The 16,662-nt window shown below is 46.9% G+C and overlaps 3 protein-coding genes across 6 annotated transcripts in view; 1 reads left to right on the top strand and 2 right to left on the bottom strand.

The window, feature by feature from the left end:
* Window positions 1-1,171: 1,171 nt before the first annotated feature.
* Window positions 1,172-5,070, bottom strand: MRPL9 (mitochondrial ribosomal protein L9). Of its 2 annotated transcripts, none has more exons than XM_049616249.1 (7): window positions 4,901-5,058; window positions 4,571-4,727; window positions 3,992-4,116; window positions 3,737-3,787; window positions 2,616-2,717; window positions 2,022-2,105; window positions 1,172-1,915 (listed from the first exon to the last, which is right to left on the bottom strand). In XM_049616249.1, the coding sequence occupies exons 1-7, from the start codon at window positions 5,015-5,017 to the stop codon at window positions 1,781-1,783; spliced, it is 771 nt and encodes a 256-aa protein (XP_049472206.1). In that variant the 5' UTR covers window positions 5,018-5,058; the 3' UTR covers window positions 1,172-1,780. The 2 variants fall into 2 exon arrangements, with proteins under 2 accessions (XP_049472206.1, XP_049472207.1); XM_049616250.1 differs by having other exon boundaries at window positions 1,816-1,938; window positions 4,901-5,070.
* Window positions 5,071-8,008: 2,938 nt separating this feature from the next.
* Window positions 8,009-11,235, top strand: OAZ3 (ornithine decarboxylase antizyme 3; the record flags this gene model as incomplete). The annotated part of the gene is given in 6 exon segments (XM_049616252.1): window positions 8,009-8,181; window positions 8,468-8,528; window positions 8,530-8,604; window positions 9,475-9,650; window positions 10,157-10,242; window positions 10,989-11,235. Coding segments are annotated over 6 exon segments (714 nt in total), but the record flags the coding sequence as incomplete, so codon positions are not given.
* A 1,594-nt stretch (window positions 11,236-12,829) lies between these two features.
* Window positions 12,830-16,662, bottom strand: part of TDRKH (tudor and KH domain containing) — a 15,419-nt gene continuing 11,586 nt past the window's right edge. For 2 of the 3 annotated variants that reach the window (XM_049616246.1, XM_049616247.1), the window contains 8 exons: window positions 16,335-16,495; window positions 15,980-16,152; window positions 15,693-15,757; window positions 15,282-15,433; window positions 14,721-14,822; window positions 14,399-14,495; window positions 14,139-14,219; window positions 12,831-13,957 (listed from right to left, as the gene is read on the bottom strand). In XM_049616246.1, the coding sequence (XP_049472203.1) occupies window positions 14,167-14,219; window positions 14,399-14,495; window positions 14,721-14,822; window positions 15,282-15,433; window positions 15,693-15,757; window positions 15,980-16,152; window positions 16,335-16,495 (803 nt within the window). In that variant the 3' untranslated portion in view covers window positions 12,831-13,957; window positions 14,139-14,166. Of the gene's footprint in view, window positions 13,958-14,138; window positions 14,220-14,398; window positions 14,496-14,720; window positions 14,823-15,281; window positions 15,434-15,692; window positions 15,758-15,979; window positions 16,153-16,334; window positions 16,496-16,662 lie in introns of all 3 variants that reach the window. The other variant, XM_049616248.1, reaches the window with a different exon arrangement.

Below are 16,662 nucleotides of genomic sequence, written 5' to 3'. Positions count from 1 at the left end.
GAATGTTGTGGTTGTTGCTCAGGCAATTTCAGAGATGTTCTGATGGGGACATGGTGGTGTGGAAAGATGTGTTAAGTGAGCTTTTCACCAGTAACAGTAGGGATGAAGGTCATTGAAATGGCAGATTTCAAACAACACCAGTCGTAAGTTTCAACACACCTTGAGTTATGGAGTCTGCAAGTGTGTGGCTGGCTAGTTTTCAGCGCAACTGATGATAGACTTCTATCAGTTGGGATGGACTCATAGTGGTAGGTGAGCTCAAACATTAGGTTACAAACTAGTCTCTCTGAGCTTCTGATAAAGACAGCAGAGTCATAAATTGTGTGACCTCACATTGTATTGGAGTGACTAGCACAATCCATTTGTCAACAGTTGGATCTTTTTTCCACTCGTAGACCTTGAACTTAGGCAGAATTATCTACTTCCCTTATCTCCTATCAAGATACCTGTTCCATAATTACCCAATGACTAGCCCTATATCTTAACCTTGCTCTGGAAACCAAGATGCCATCTTTTTCAAAATTTCAGGGTTACAGAAACAAAGTAAGTTCCCTTTTTAAGCTTTTTTCATTGCAGCTTCACTTTCTCCAACAATTACCCTTAGGCCTTATTTGGATCCCTTTAGAAAAGTAGAATCCATTGTGCTTATTCATATTTATAGCTTTATAAATATACCTAACAAAAATGACTTTTAAGACCTAAGACATATCAGCTTGTTAAGTAATTTGCCCATAGCACCCACGGGATATAGCCTATAAATGAATTTTATTTTCCCTTCCTTTTTAGCACCAAACCCCAGTAGCTCAAGAGTACAATCTACTTGGAAGTTCTGCCCCCAGTCTACTCATGCCCGGTAAACAGCATCTAAAAACACAATCTCTCTAGTCAATGGTTTTGTAATAGCACTGCATGGTGACAAACGGTAGCTATACAGCATAATGTATAGAATTATCCAATCACTACGCTGTACACCTGAGGATGTAACATGGTGTTGTCAACTATACATTAAAAAAAACTAAAAATTAAAAAGGTAAAATTTATCAAAACTTACGCACACACATAAAGACCATACATGGTGCCATTTGCTTGAGAGAAATGTAAAGACATAAAGGTGCAGTACTAAATCATAACTGCATAAAATTAACTGTAAAGACTGTAATAAACTAAAAAATAAGTAAAAAGAACACAATCTCTTTATTTCCTCTTGAGATACAAATGTTCAGTTTGTATGAGAATGAGCCTAGTGATGGAGACAGTGACTAGCTCTTCCATTTGTTCCAGTGAATTTCAGGCTAAATAAGATCCGGACTGTTTCCATCTGTTAATATTCAGCTTATCTAATCTACAGCCTGGTACTCCCTGAGCAGGACTACCCCAGTAAGGCCAGATGTGGTAATAGTCCAAGACAGAGGTGGGAAATACGGAGGATTCAACGTGTACATGCAGTTTCGGCTGATGTCTCCATATGCTCTGTAAAATTCCACTATTTCGTCAGAGCTGGGAGTTGATCAGGGTGATGGCCCATCATTGCTCCACTGCTCCTGATTCGGCTCTTCTTTTTTGTTTATTCATTTTGGGGAGAGGGTGTGAGTGCGGGAGGGGCAGGGAGAGAGGAGGACAGAGGATCCAAAGCAGGCTCTGCACCGACAGCACAGAGCTCAATGTGGGGCTCGAACTCACCAACTGAGAGACCATGACCTGAGCTGAAGTCAGATGCTCAACTGACTGTGCCCTCCAGGGGCCCCTGATTCTGCTCGTCTGATTTTGAGGGAGAGTAGATTCAGAAAGTCTGGGAGCTGGTGGGGGTCATTCCCTTGGCAGCTTGTTGAGCTAACCAGTACTTGTATCTTTTGGTCTTGGGCCTCTCAAAGTTCACCACAGACATAGGTACCCTCACAGTGTCAAGTCCATTTACCTGTACACAAAACCAAAGGAATCCTCAGAGGTTAGCTGGGCAGGTAAGAGCTAATACCAAGCTTTTTACCCAGCCAGAAAAAGGAGACAGGACGTAAAATACTCACCGTCACCTCACACCAGTACTTGCCCCACTGTGTAATGGGTTCTTCTGGTAACTTTAATGCATGTGGGGCAACCACAACACCAAGCTGCAAAAAAGTCAAAGCCAAAAGGAGCTCTGTTTATGTTGCTGCAACTCTAGGCAACCTCAAAAAAGGTTCTGGAATTTCCTGTACAGGAATGAATAAAACTGAGTTTACCCTGGCTGATACCATGTTTACCCGCCACAGATAGTGGCAGAGAAACTCAGTCCTGATTTCTCAGAAAGGGAGGAGGATCCACCAAAGAGAAACAGGGCTTGAGACCAAAATCACTTCCTCCACACAAGAGTAGAAACTCCACAGTGGGTCACATTTCCCAGGTTTTTCCTAGAGAGGAAATAAATGATACCACCATCTTTTCCTATCAGTCTTCAAATTTTGACCACCCTTACTCTTTAGTCATTTCCCTTTCTCAACCCTGCAACCAAGAACACTTTCCCTAACTCCAGCTGGACGATCACACCCTTTCCTAACTAAGGGATCGATCCTGGGCCTCCTTCCCAGGGGTAGCTTCTGCCCTCAGAGGGACAGTGGTGCTTGGTGCTTGGGAACACTCACATTTTTGAAGAAATGGCGGGCAACTATTTCAGGGTTTAGTTCCCATTTGACGTTGTTTTTCATCCCCACCTCCAGGTGACAGCTTTTGAGAAACGTCACTGTCTGATAGAAAATATAAACAGGGGCTAGGTTAGAGTTGGAATCAAAGGAGAAGAAACATGTTAGCAAGAGGCACAAGGTCTGAATTCAGGAAAGAGGCACAATGTCTGCCTCACAAGCATACAGGTGAGAAGATGAATAGGAAAGCGAATATTTCTACTGCCTCAAGGCTGATTCTGTACAAAGAAGGAGAACATCACCTATTCCTGGTTGTTCCTAAGCAAGGAGAAACAGGCCATGTCAAAGTTAGACTTATCAATGGGGACCACTGATACATCCCAGGATAGAATGGCTTTCATAGACCATTTTAACCCAATACTTCTGGCCCTTCAGTCCCACCTCTATCCCATTAACAATTCCTTTCTGCTTATAGAATGAAATATAAATTCATCAGCCGAGGATTCAAAATGTTTTACAAATCTCACCCCAACTCCCTTTACATTATCCTGTATTGAGTATTATCCTCATGTATGTATGTATGTATCCTGTATTAAGTATTATCCTGTATGAGTCCTCTGTTTTTGCTAGACTGGTCTACCTTTTATGTTAAAGCGTGCTTTAATTATCTATGTACATTTTTTCTCCCTTAAGAATACCTTTCCCACCCTCCTGGCCTATCCAAAGCCTACTAATCCCACAAGGGCCAATCTAATCCCATCTGAAGAAAAGCCCTCTCCATCACTCTAATCCTTTTTGGTCCATGTCATTCTTCTAATCTACTGCATTGAAGTTACTGATCACTTTCTCATGTGTCTTATGTTTTTTGTGACTTGTCCATCTATGGAGGCAGAGCCCTCATCTCACACTTTTCCATGGGTCCCCTACTACCTGGGTTGGGGCTTTACTCAATAAGCTAGGGCACTTCACCCAACAAGTCAGGATCTCCCAGGAGTTCTCAAAACCAGTTTTGGCAGCCAAGCATTTCCCCTTTCTCCTACACGTGTGTCTGCAATCAGGATACTTCAAGGAAATCAAGGAACCTCTCAGGAAAAGGCTGGTAACTCCTCCATGTTTTTACTCACCATCTCACCTGCCCTGGTCTGGATCCTCTCTAATTTTCCTTCTTGTCTCAGCTAGAAAAAGAAAGTTAAAGGTGAAAAAAATGAAAAGAAAAATGAGTCCATGATAAATATCAAACTCTTATTATGCTGGACATAGGCTGGGTTTCTGGATTCCTATTCTTCTAATCCCTATTTCGTTTTTAAGTTAAATATCAAAGGGAAGGAAGTTGCTAGAAGAAATCTTAAGGTTTTATTCTTCCAAGTCCCTCTGCTCACCAATTTCTCCTCTTCAAAGAGTTTCTTGTTTTTAGGGGATGCATATACAGCCAGACCTTGAGGCAACAGTCGATTCCGGCCCAAAGGTTTCTTCACTGAGACCAGGTCACCCCGGACTCCAAGTCCTGCCAAGAACAGACACTGGATCAGATGACCTCCTAAAGAGGCGATGATCAAAGACGCACCTCTTATTCTCTCACAGTACTTATTCCTCCTAGAAAAAATATTAATACTCACTAAGAACAACACTTAAGGGACTTCTAATTAGTTTTTTTACGGCCTGATTTAGAAGTTTCACATTCCCTGTACAAAGTGAGAGTTGTCCCATCACAGGGTTTCAGTCATTGTAGCACATGCTGTTGGGCCTCCTTTCCCCTCTACGCAGTTGCCCCATTCGCGTTCCTTTTTCTATGCAGGAGGCCAATGGCACAATCACAGTACTTTTTATGGCTTCCTCTCCTCAAATACAGAGCAGATCATTTCTACAAATGGCGAGAAATAGCTAAGCGGGGAGGGCAGGAAAGAGCTGACGCCAAACGGGGCCAGCCTGAGGTAGGAGATACCTTTGCCGGGCCTTACCTACCACCGACTGGGTGAGGATGAGCTCCAGGTTGCCTTTGGGCCCGTGTTTCGTGTCCTCTACCAGCTTGTAAACGCGGTGTCGCCGGTGCAGGCGCGGCTTCCGGCCGTCTCCAGCCAACGGTACCTTCCACCAGCGCTCCACGATGACCGTGCCCTGGCAGTCGGGGATCGGGGGTGAGCGAGTCTCCCGGGGAAACTCCTGGCGCCCTCAGGCGCCGGCACAATGTGAACCCGCCACCCTCAGGCCGGAACCCCTCGGAAGCAATACTCGGGCGTAAAGAGCCCCGCCGGAGGCGAGGACCGCCACGGCTCAGAGCTGGGCCTCACCCGACTGTGAGAGAGGCTGAAGCCGCGCTCCGGGCCGGGGGCGGCCCCCGCGAGCGGCAACCGCAGCAGCTCCCGGACGGCTCCTCGCAGCAGCACCCACGCCCCAGCCGCCGCCATGTTCCCGGCGCCGAGGGAGAGCGGAGGAGGCCCCCGGCGCCGGCGCAGGAAAGGCCCCAGCGGCTGCCCGCGGCGCGCCTGAGCCGCCGCTGCTCCCGCAGGCGAAGCCGAGGGGCAGGCCCGGCCCGGGTCTGACCGGCCTCCCAGCCAGGGTCTGGGTCGACGCTCCGTGCTTCAGCGCTGCCTCATCCCCTCTTCCCTGTTTCTTCTCGGGGCAGGGACGCCCGTAGTTATTGGCAGATCATGGAGGGAGCTGGAAAAGGCACCGTGTCCCTCTTGGCTTCGCTTTAAAATGGGGGCTTCGGTTTAGCTGCAGTAGCTCTGAGGGTTCCAGCTCTGGCATTCTGTGATAACCGGATGCTGAGGGAAGAGGGACGCTGCTTTCCCTTTTCCTTACTGCAGATCTGCCTAAAAGTGGGGGAGGGATGGAATCCTCTGGAAAACTATGGCAGCCCCGGGAGGAGGCTAACCCTTAATCTTTACACCTGCGGTATTTAAGCTCGTGTTTAAAGCAGAATTCAAAATCACAAGGGAGATGAGCCACAGAAAAAGGAAACTGTGGTAGAGTCTGGACCGTTCGAGGGTCTCAAGCCCTCGAGAGAAGACCATCTAGATGGGATGAGCAGGGTCTGTTTTGGCAGCGGAGATTGTGTAAGGGCGCTCTCAGCATCGTGTTGTTTTACTTGTTTGACCGGTAAACGTTGTCCCTCTTCCTAATTGCGCTTTCCTCGCTTAGCTTCCAGGACACCAGTTTTGTTTTTGTTTTCTTCCTACTTCACCAGTTTTCACAGTCTCCTTGCCTGGTTTCTCCTTTTCTCCAAACTTCTTAGGGTGCTGCCTAGGACAGTCTTTGGATCTTTACTCTTCTCAGTATACACCCCCGCTTTGATCTCCTTCAGTCTTGATGACTTCCAAAGTTCTCCATCCTGGACTTCTCCTAACTTCGCCCAACTCGAATAGCCTGCTGCTTATTCCTCTTCTTTTTTATTTATTTTTTATTTTTTTTAACGTTTGTTTATTTTTGAGACAGAGAGAGACAGAGCATGAACGGGGGAGGGTCACAGAGAGAGGGAGACACAGAATCTGAAACAGGCTCCAGGCTCCGAGCTGTCAGCACAGAGCCAACCCGGGGCTCGAACCCACCGACCGTGAGATCATGACCTGAGCCGAAGTCAGACGCTTAACGGACTGAGCCACCCAGGCGCCCCTGCTTACTCCTCTTCTTGTGTGTCTAGTGGACACTTCAAAGTTAATATGCTCCAAGCTAAACCTGTCTCTAGAGCCTGCTTCAAACTGTCTCACCTTGCAACCTTACCCATCTCAGTTGATGGAAACTTCTTTCAGTTCTTGGACTCAACTTCTTTCTCTCATGCTCCAGGAAATCCTGGGGTTCTATCTTTAAACAATTTCCAGAATCCAACCACTTCGCACCACCTTCAGTGCTTCAGCCTGGAATAAGACACCATCTTTCTCCTGGATCACTGTAGTAGTCTCTTGGCAAATCTCCTTTAATGCTCCCCAGTTTATTTACAACACAACAGTCAGGATCTTTTAAAAAACATAGATAAGATCATATCACTCCTCTACTCAAAACTTCACAGTGACTTTCCTCACACTGTAGTCTACAAGGCTCTCCCAAATCTGGCCCATTAGCTCTCTGACCTCACCTTCTGCTTTCCTCAGAACTTACACCGCAGCCTCCCTGCTGTTTCTTGAAAACACCGGGCACTCTCTTCAGGGCTTTTACATCCACTGTTTCGTAGGCACGGAATCCTCTTATCCCCAGATGCTGGCTTGGCTGACTCCCTCACTTCCTTTAAGTCTTCGATTAAATGCCATCTTTTCAATGAGGCCTACTTGGATCACTGTATTTGTTTCCCCAGCCTGCCCCACCCCCTTCACCTCCTGATCTTCCTTTATCCTGCTCTTTTCTCCATAGCAGTTCTCATTGAACATCCTAAGTTTTCTTACAATGTTTACTGTTTTCTTTTGTCTTCTCACTGTTAGAAGCTAAGTTCCATTACGCAGGGATCTTCGTTTATTGGTGGATCTCGGCACCTAGAATTCTGCCTGGCTTTCAGTAGGCCTTCAATAAATATTTGTTGAATGAAATGAGTGAATGAATATGCAGAGGTCTCAAACTGGTGGCCCCAGAATCAAATTTTGCTCACAATGTTGATTTTTTTAATCAACAGCTTTTATTTTTTAATAACCACCCCTTTTAAAAATTTGGAGGAATTTAGCACAAAAATCTATCTTTCCATTTTATGTTGAAAAATCATATCATCTGGAAGCACTGAGTCTGCATTTCTGCAACTGGATGAAACTGAGTTGTCAGCTTATTTTAGTTTATGAGCTTTCCATTTTGCTACAGCCCCACCCAGCAGCTCCATTAATTTCCATTAGCTGTCTTGGCTCCTAAAGGCATTTATAGTTTGCAATTTCTACCCTCCAGCGCAATGAGAAAGTTCAACAATGTGTAGCACCCCTGGATTATTAAAGGTAGGGATGACAATAAAAATATTGAGTTGATAGGAACTGAGAACCAATGAATCAAGTCAGGCATTGGATCAGGGCTTTGGAAACCTACAGTGTCAGACACCAACCATTTAGTTGCTGAAGTGGGATGTGTGTGGTGTGTGTTACACGAGTGTGCGCACATGCACGCGTGCCGCTGGAATAAGGGGCCAGGTTGAGGGCACTCAACAAGTGTTCAGGCAGGGCTATTCACCAATCAGTACAGAAGCTAAAGTACTGGTACAATTAAAAAAAAAAAAAATCACTGGTACAGCCATGAAGTACATACTAGGTGAGTAGGAGGCTTAGTTAAGGGGGTTGGGTGGGGTGGAGGAGCAGCAGAGTGGAGTCTTGAAGTGACATAGGTCTGACCCTTTGCCCATGTCATAGTGCCCACCGGGTCACAATGACACCAGGCTGCCTGAACCCCTGCCACTCATCTCTGAACCTCACTTTGCCGCAGGGAGGCACTGAACTGAGAAACTGCCTTGTAACAGGTTGCGCCCCTCTATCTTCTCCCTTTCTTATATCAAGAGGGGAAAAACACGGAACTACCTCTACCCGATCTGGTCACCATACGCCTATTACCTTTACTGTTACAAATACCGGATCACCCTCCGGGAGAAGATGCTGCCTTGTTATAAAAGGTACTTGTTTTCCTCTCTACTTGTAGTTGTTTACATAAACTGTCAGGAAAAATAAGAGAATTTGAAGGAACTTCCCAAGTGGCAAGAGATAATAATAGCAAAATAGGATGGAAGGCTGGCATGGAACTTAAAATTTTCCCACCTGGCTGGCCTGAGAGAATGGAAGCAGATAGGCTCATCCACAAAAGATAGTGCCAGAGCCTGGTCCTATGTACCTGGAAGTTATGAACCCCTCCCCTTCTCAGATGCAGAGGTAAACTAATTTGGGCCCCCTTTTCCTAACCAGCATCATATATAAGGAACGGGAGGACTTGACACTCCGGCCCCGTTCCTGCCTTCAGTGCTCCTGAGTCCCCAGCAGGCCTCCAGGGGGTCAGAAGCACTGAGCAGGGTGACCACGACCAGCTTAAAGAATTATACTCGGTAAGTGGACTGCACACTGATGCTGTGCGGGGGCGGCCCCTGGCTTGCTGTGATGACACCTTAGGGAGAAGGGGCATAATTAGCTAACTGGAGAACAAATTTTAGATCTCGAGGCTCACGCAGAACAGCTACTTGCTTTGGAAACAAGGATTCTGGCCCAGAGATATTAAGTCAAGATCACAGAGCTGGTGGTGAGAAGCAGGATGGGGAAAGATGAGGTTGGAACAAAGAGCAGAACGAATTAAGAGTTCTGGGACGGAAACTTGTTTAGATGCCAAGAGAGGACTAGAACCTAGAACTCCTCGACTTGGCCCTGTACCATACTACAATAACATGCCTGTGGGTGACCTCTGCATTTTAACTGAGAAATCCGAGAATTCAGAGAAAACTCCCATGATGTAAAAAAAGTGGAAGAGCACAGTCAGTGAGTCCGTAAACAGATGACACGGCATTGTTTAAAGAATAAGCTCCCTAGGGGTGCCTGGCTGGCTCAGTTGGTGGAACATGCGACTCTTGATCTCGGGGTTGTGAGTTCGAGCCCCATGTTGGGTGTGATTAAAAATCTTAAAAACAAAAACAAAAACAAAAACAAAGCTCTGTGATGTAAATATGTTTCTGAAGTGTTGGTGCACCCCTCGGGTGAGGTTAACAGGCAGTGATACTGCAACTGCATTGACTGGTTTCCAGATTGGTATCAAGGAAAACTCCACAATAGAGAATTAGGTCCTAGGACTAAGGGACAGAGTGAGGATTTGGCTCCAATTCGGTCAGCCCCAAATTTGCTTCCTCAGACACAGCCAAATTGGCCTGAGATCTGACCTGAGGACTAGATGAGAACAGGAGACTGTGTTACTCTTGTTCCCTTTCCAGGCTGGGAACCTGACGGTGCTGGCTACTGACCCCCTGCTTCACCAGGATCCAGTACAGTTAGACTTCCACTTCCGCCGCACCCCCCAGACCTCTACCCATTGGCACGGCCTTCTCAGTGATCATCGACTCTTCCTGGATATCCCATATCAGGCCTTGGATCAAGGCAACTGGGAAAGGTGACTGAGCCCTGATAGGAAAGTGGGGTGGGTGAGCGGGGAAGAGGCAGGAGGGTCCCTTCTTTCATCATGTCATAATCAGGTGGTGGGTGTGCTAACCCATGAGGGTGGATTCAGGAGCTAGATACTTTCACACCACCGAACTGGCATGCAGGCAAGCCCATGAGCTGAGCCAGGATCTGGGCTTCAAGGGAGAAGAGCCCCCCCGGGAGATTGATGGACCCCGATTCAGAAACACAGAAGTGAGGATCAACAACAGGATGTGTCTTCGGACTGTCTTTCTAGAGTGGCTCCTTCTCCCCAGGCCCCTCTAGGATATGGAGGTCAGTCCTGTTGTAATCCCTGGGCTTCGGAGAAACATTTACCAACACCAGCTTATCAACTTTCATTTCCTGGCTTGGGTCAGGAAAAAATTAAGCCATGAGGTTTCTTCTACTCAAGTAGGTGTTTGGATTTTGAATTCACTAAATATTTCATCAACTAGGATTCCTCTTTCTGGCCCCTAGTTTGACTGCAACACTGGAGTATGTGGAGGAGAAGACCAACGTGGACTTGGTGTTTGTAAGCTTCCAAAATAACCGGAATGACAGAGGTAGGGATTGGCAGTCCTTTCTGGCCCATGGTGCTGAAGCAGCTGACAGCAACTTTTCCTTTGTAGGAGACCCTCTTCCCCAACTTTTTAAAAAAGATCACACTCATACACATTTCAGGGATTTAACCACCATCATCCCCACCCCTGTTCCAAGGAAATGAAGGCAACTAGCACTCTGTTAGGTTACACTTGGATTGTGAGAAAAGCCTCGAAGGTAGATTTCAGAAGCCAGACCGAGGAAGCACTGGTGACATTAACAGAACTATTCAAGGCATGTAGCTGGTAGGACAGAAAGGACCTCAAATGTATTAAGCACCTACAGTGTGAAAGTGTTGGGTATAGGGCCAGGAAGACAGGAATGGGTTTATCCGGATGCTTGGAGCACACGTTCCAGAAACTACGACCTCCTCCCTCCTCCTCCCCCGCTTCTATGGGACAGAAGATGGTCAAGAGCTTAGTACACCATCATTGTTAGGCATTTCATGATCATCATCTTATTTAATCAAATTCTGAGGAAGATCACCATGTTATAAATGGGAAAACTAAAGCTCCGAAAAGGTAACTTGTACAGTGTCACAAAGCTTAGCAAGCCTTAGAGCCAGGGGTGGAGTGTAGGTTTGTTAGTTCAAAGCAGACCACCCTAATGCTTGCACTACATGGCTTCCCTTCAGCCACTCCCTAAAGAAGCCAAATCCAGGGAAACAGTTGTATAGAGCCTCAAAAAATGTTCTAATTTTTTTTCACAGGTGCCTTGCTACGGGCCTTCAGCTATATGGGCTTTGAAGTGGTCAGACCAGATCACCCTGTCCTCCCTCCCTGGGACAATGTCATCTTTATGGTATATCCCCTTGAAAGGGAACTTGGCCACCTGCCCAGTGAGCCTCCCTGAACATGCCTATTCCTGTTGAGGGGCTGGGAGCCTTGACCACTGCGAACCAGGATGTGATTCAGGACACCTTTCATTCTAGAAATAAAGGGTAGTGCAATCCTCAAGTGTTCACTATTTCTTGGGGGTGTGGGGGAAGGCAGGGTTGGCTGTAGTGGAACATTAGCCTTACAGAACTGAATTCACTATAGAATAAACGTTTGATGGAAAAGTCAGGGAAGAGAGCCAAGGATTTTAGATTCCTTTGCTTTCCCCTCTACTCCAAAATCCATTTACTTATTCTAACCAGTAACTGTGTACTTGCCAAGAGCAAAAGCCAGGGACTAGGGAATTCAGAAAGACAAGCCTTGTTGGGAGTTTTTCCTTCACATATATCAGATTGGATTAGAGACAAGTATGAATTCCTTCTCTTTGGATGTGGAGAAAATCCAAGAAGGTAGCTGGACCCCACAGCTTTGGCTCAAGGGGAGGATTTCAAAAGACAAAATAAATATGGAATGGAAGAGGGTGTTCCAGACAAGGACAGGGTGTGTTGGAGCCCATCCAACTGGGACATGAACTGATGAGACATAAAGGCCACATAAATGGAACAGACTTGTACTCACGGGAAGAAGCCACGGCTAAGAATGAGGCACTGCTTGTTTTCCTCAGCAAGAAGTCCTACCAATGAATTACATCAGGGTCCCCTTTAAGAGTGAAGGCCAAGGGGCCGAGGAGCCTGGTGACTGACTAGTGGGCCTCGTGACCCTGTTGTGGAGCAGTTGCCAACCCCAGGGCTGAGCCTGCTTTGGGGGGGAGGGGGAGACCGCGGTAGTTCACTGCAGCCAAGGTCCGAAACCTTGTCAAATCAATGGCAGCCCTCCAAGGATTCTTCCAAGATTCCACAAACTCATCAGAGATGCTCCCTCACTGGAGCCTTTCTCTAACACACGGTACTGAGAGTTTTCTGAGAAAATAAATTTTGAAAATTTTGGCTATGGGAAAACCCATGCGGTATATGGGTAGGCCTAATTACTAGGTTAAAAAAACAAAACCCTGCATAAAGCATCATGTGCTAGTTTTAAGTTTTGTAGTTCATCTTACAGATCCTTAAAAAGCCCTCCCTGTCCTCAGAAAATTAAAAATAGATCTACCCTGTGATCCAGCAATAGCACTGCTAGGAATTTACCCAAGGGATACAGGAGTACTGATGCATAGGGGCACTTGTACCCCAATGTTTATAGCAGCACTCTCAACAATAGCCAAATTATGGGAAGAGCCTAAATGTCCATCAACTGATGAATGGATAAAGAAATTGTGGTTTATATACACAATGGAGTACTACATGGCAATGAGAAAGAACGAAATATGGCCCTTTGTAGCAACGTGGATGGCACTGGAGAGTGTGATGCTAAGTGAAATAAACCATACAGAGAAAGACAGATACCATATGGTTTCACTCTTATGTGGATCCTGAGAAACTTAACAAAAACCCATGGGGGAGGGGAAGGAAAAAAAAAAAAAGAGGTTAGAGTGGGAGAGAGCCAAAGCATAAGAGACTCTTAAAAACTGAGAACAAACTGAGGGTTGATGGGGGGTGGGAGGGAGGGGAGTGTGGGTGATGGGTATTGAGGAGGGCACCTTTTGGGATGAGCACTGGGTGTTGTATGGGAACCAATTTGACAATAAATTTCATATATTGGAAAAAAAAAAAGCCCTCCCTGTTCATCGGCCATTACCCCACCACTCGCATTACTACACACTTACACTTGCTGCCAAGTCCCTTTCACAGCTCTCACTGGCTGAATGCTACTGGCCACGATGCAGGGGTGCGTGAAGACATGGCCTCCCGGAAGGCTTACCGTAAGGTCATAGTGGAGACCTACCAGAACCCAGGCCTCTTCCAAATACCTAGTTTGGGTGGGGTCCTTATTCACAAAGCCCAAACCTAAACTGGTTTGGTTCTTAGTGAATGTTTAATTCTGAAATACCTTTAGGGAAAGGATAGGATCTGTGCATGGGATGGACACTCACTTCAAAGACGGGCCCTCCACGTAAGGTGTGTGACAAATTCCAGGACCCATAGTCCTGCTTCTACCTTGATTCAACCAACATTTAGTTTTAGATCATTTTCTTGAGAACTTTATTCATCAAAGAATCCCCCAAATGATTTAAACGGCTATGGAAGTTCTCTTTCACTTCATGGAGGTGTGTGTGTGTGTGTGTATACATATAGATACTACACTAGCACTTTAGAGTATTTCCTGAGCTGCCCTCTCTTTGTCTAACTTGTATTTTAACCAAAGTTAACAGGGAAATAGCTGGAGCACTGTTTCAAAAAACCTACCTCCAATAACATTTCAGCAGTTGAGGCTGGGAGGCAGTGTTCTCTTCCCATTTCCTGAGGCTTTTTAATATAATCATGTTGATTTGTGCCTGTGCCTCCCAACTCAACTGCGGTCTTTGAGCTAACCACTCAAAAACCTCCTTTAATTAACAGAGTCACCTGAGGAGGTGAGTCAGAAGTCTGCAGAATCATCACTTCCACTGACCAAAACCTGGCTGCTTTCCAGCCTCAAAAAGGACACAGCCTTGCAGAAGCATACAATAATCGCCTGGCAGAGAGCAGTGGACCAGAGGCTGAGCAGCCTGGAAGCAAACTCGAAGAAGATGGGGTCGGGCAGGTGGAGAAGGGACATGTACTTGTCCTCTTCTCCACCCCACACTCTTTGTGGTAGTCCAACAGAAGGAGAGCTTGCATTTGGTCCACAGCAAGCCAGATCATGTAGGTAATAGAGAAGGACTGCATAGATCCCTTTATCATAGGCTCCTCTCTCCAGGCACCAAATCCTGCCAAGACACAAACACATAGACACAAAAGTCTGAATAGGCTCAACCTGAGAACGAGTGAAACTGCAGGAAAGCAGATGTAGAGTCATGCTAAGATGGGCTAGGGAAGGGAGGACAGAGCAAGCCCCGGCTGTCCCCCTGGTTACTTTCCTGTTGCTAGACAGAGGAGAGGTGCACTCACACAGCACAGCAGACGGCGTCAGCTGACTTCACAGTAAGTAGTCCTCTTCAAGATTATCATCACCAGACACAGAGGCAGCTTCTGCTTAGCAGAAAGGGGAGGAAGTTAGGCATGGCCACTGAGACTCAGGGAATACAGACTTCTTGGTGCCCTGTGGCCGCTTTTTAAGAGCTAAGTCTTAACACTGTCCCTAGGTTGGAGAGACTCACTGAAAACCAGTAATTCCCAAAGATGCTCTGGGGAGGAAATGCAGTTTGTACCTGACAAGCTGAGGCAGGACAGGGTATTTGCTATTTCTCCAGGGCTCTTCCTGGTCTCAGCGAGCATGCTGCCGAGAGAGACCTCTGTTTCTGTGGCCTGCAGGGATGAAGACGAGAGAAGAAGACTGTAGTGGCTGGTGGGAAAGGAGAGGCTGCCCTCTCATTTTGTCCTCAGGCTCTGGTTAAGGCAGTGGAGTCAGATAGCTGAGAGGAACAAGGACGCCCCCTTAGGAAAGCCCTCCATAGCACATCACGTGTGACCAGAAGCCCTCCCGTCTCCCGGGGCAGACTCGCCCCGGAGCAGCACATTACGTGTACTCACCACATCGTGCAACATGTCTGGGATGGCTCTGTTTTCTTCCATGTCTTCAGGAAGTTCAACTGCATATCCTTTACGAACTAATTCTAACCCGATATCAAGTTTCTAAGAAGAAAAATGCAAAGGGAATGATGTTCTCTGTAGAGAGGGGCATATCTGAGGAACCAGGACAGCAGGGTTAGGAGTGATACTCGAAGTGATCCTTCAGGGGTGCCTGGGTGGCTCAGTCGGTTGAGCATCCGACTTCAGCTCAGGTCATGATCCTGTAGCTTGTGAGTTCAAGCCCCGTGTCGGGCTCTGTGCTGACGGCTCAGAGCCTGGAGCCTCTTCAGATTCTGTGTCTTTCTCTCTCTCTCTCTGCCCCTCCCCCGCTCACACTCTGTCTCTGTCTCTCAAAAATAAACAAACATTAAAAAAAAAATTAAAGACATTCCTTCAGTAAGCAGGATCTTAGGAGGCAGGAATAATAGCAAATATCAGATAAGGGCTTCTGGGAAAGAAAAAGTGAATGAGGATATAAATATACTGACGAGACGGTGAGCCATGAGTGGACCCCAGTCGTACCTTCCCATTGCTAGTATCATATAAGTAAATCTTGGGCCAAGTTGAGATCCCAGTCTGGACATAGCTGGAGATCTTAGCCACCAGGGGCTTCCAGTCAGCACAGTGAGTGAGTCTGTCAAACTCATCCAAAGCTTCCTCTTCCCACTGTTCACCTGGCAAAAGATTGCAGGGAGAGCCTAAGAAGGGGTCCCTACTGATGGGATGAGATTATACCCACCTATTTCTACTCCAAAAGACACCTATGTCTGCCTGCCAGGCGTGTTCCTGGTTACTGCTTTCTACTGCTGGGAGGGAAAAGACAACTGAGTGCCCAGAACTCAAAAAGCCTGGGAATGTGAGAAATCCTGCCAAGTGCTATAAGGAAGTTATTTTATTTGGAGGCAAGGTCAATAGGTATTGTGACCAATTTACCTGAGGGGGCGATCCGTGCCAGACTACATTCTATTGCTTGAAATGGAAGACTTAGGAAGTCACTCCTAAAGGAAAGAAACTGAAATTAGAATCCCAGTGCCAGAAGGGCCTCTTACAAGGTCTGTGTTTCTAGACATCACCAATGAACCCAAGGGAGAAGATAATCATCTGCTCTCTGTCAGCAGGCTCTCTTCCCAACCCCCCAGTGATGAGTGCCAAGAGCACACCACCTGCGATGGCCAGGGCTGAGTTAACAGCTGGGACTCCACCCCGGCCTCCACACTGACCTGAGTGCCCGGAGGTCCTTCAGTGGGCAATCACCATTATCTCCAAAGTCAACGAAGTACAGGTCCAGGTTCCCATTCTCCAAAGTGCCAAGGACCCGAGCTCGGTACCAGGAGCCATTTGTAGGTAGAGGTGCTGCTACAATGTCTCCCACATGCACAGTCAAGTCTTCAGGCTGCACATGAGGAGGGGGATCAGGATTGGGAGAGTTAGGATGGGCAAGCTAAAAAACAGATAAGCAGTAAATACGAGGAGGAGAAAGAACAAGTAGTTGTTCCCTAGGAGAAAAAGAGAACACATCACAATAAAAAAGGCCCCCTTTTCATCAAACCCAACCCTGTCCCTACAGTAACTCACTAGACTGTTCTCATAGTGCTGGGTCATCTCACTGACAAGCTTATCCAGCTGCAGACTGCGGGAGCCAATGATCTGGATCCAGAAGTGGTTAGGGTGTTCAGAGGCAGACACGTAGACTTCCAGGAACTCATCGGCATGGAAACTGAAGTCAGGACTAGGGACTAAACACAGGGATAAGCAAGTTAAGCTACAGAATCCTCACCATCTAACTTGGTGACCATATTAAAACTATGGTTGAAATGGGGAGACTGGGGGCGCCTGGGTGGCGCAGTCGGTTAAGTGTCCGACTTCAGCCAGGTCACGATCTCGCGGTCCGTGAGTTCGAGCC

The sequence above is a fragment of the Panthera uncia genome, assembly GCF_023721935.1.
Source record: "Panthera uncia isolate 11264 chromosome C1 unlocalized genomic scaffold, Puncia_PCG_1.0 HiC_scaffold_4, whole genome shotgun sequence".
Classification (NCBI taxonomy): Eukaryota; Metazoa; Chordata; class Mammalia; order Carnivora; family Felidae; genus Panthera; species Panthera uncia.
The sequence above is the reverse complement of the archived record's forward strand: the minus strand, read 5'-3'. Positions and strand labels throughout refer to the sequence as shown.

Excerpts from the sequence above, each read along its gene's own strand:
- MRPL9 (XM_049616249.1), bottom strand. The coding sequence starts at position 5,017 with ATGGCGGCGGCTGGGGCGTGGGTGCTGCTGCGAGGAGCCGTCCGGGAG. Across the intron at positions 4,117-4,570 it reads CCTCACCCAGTCGGTGGTAG|GACTTGGAGTCCGGGGTGAC; the intron begins GTAAGGCCCGGC and ends TGTTCTTGGCAG. Across the intron at positions 2,718-3,736 it reads AGACCAGGGCAGGTGAGATG|ACAGTGACGTTTCTCAAAAG; the intron begins GTGAGTAAAAAC and ends ATTTTCTATCAG.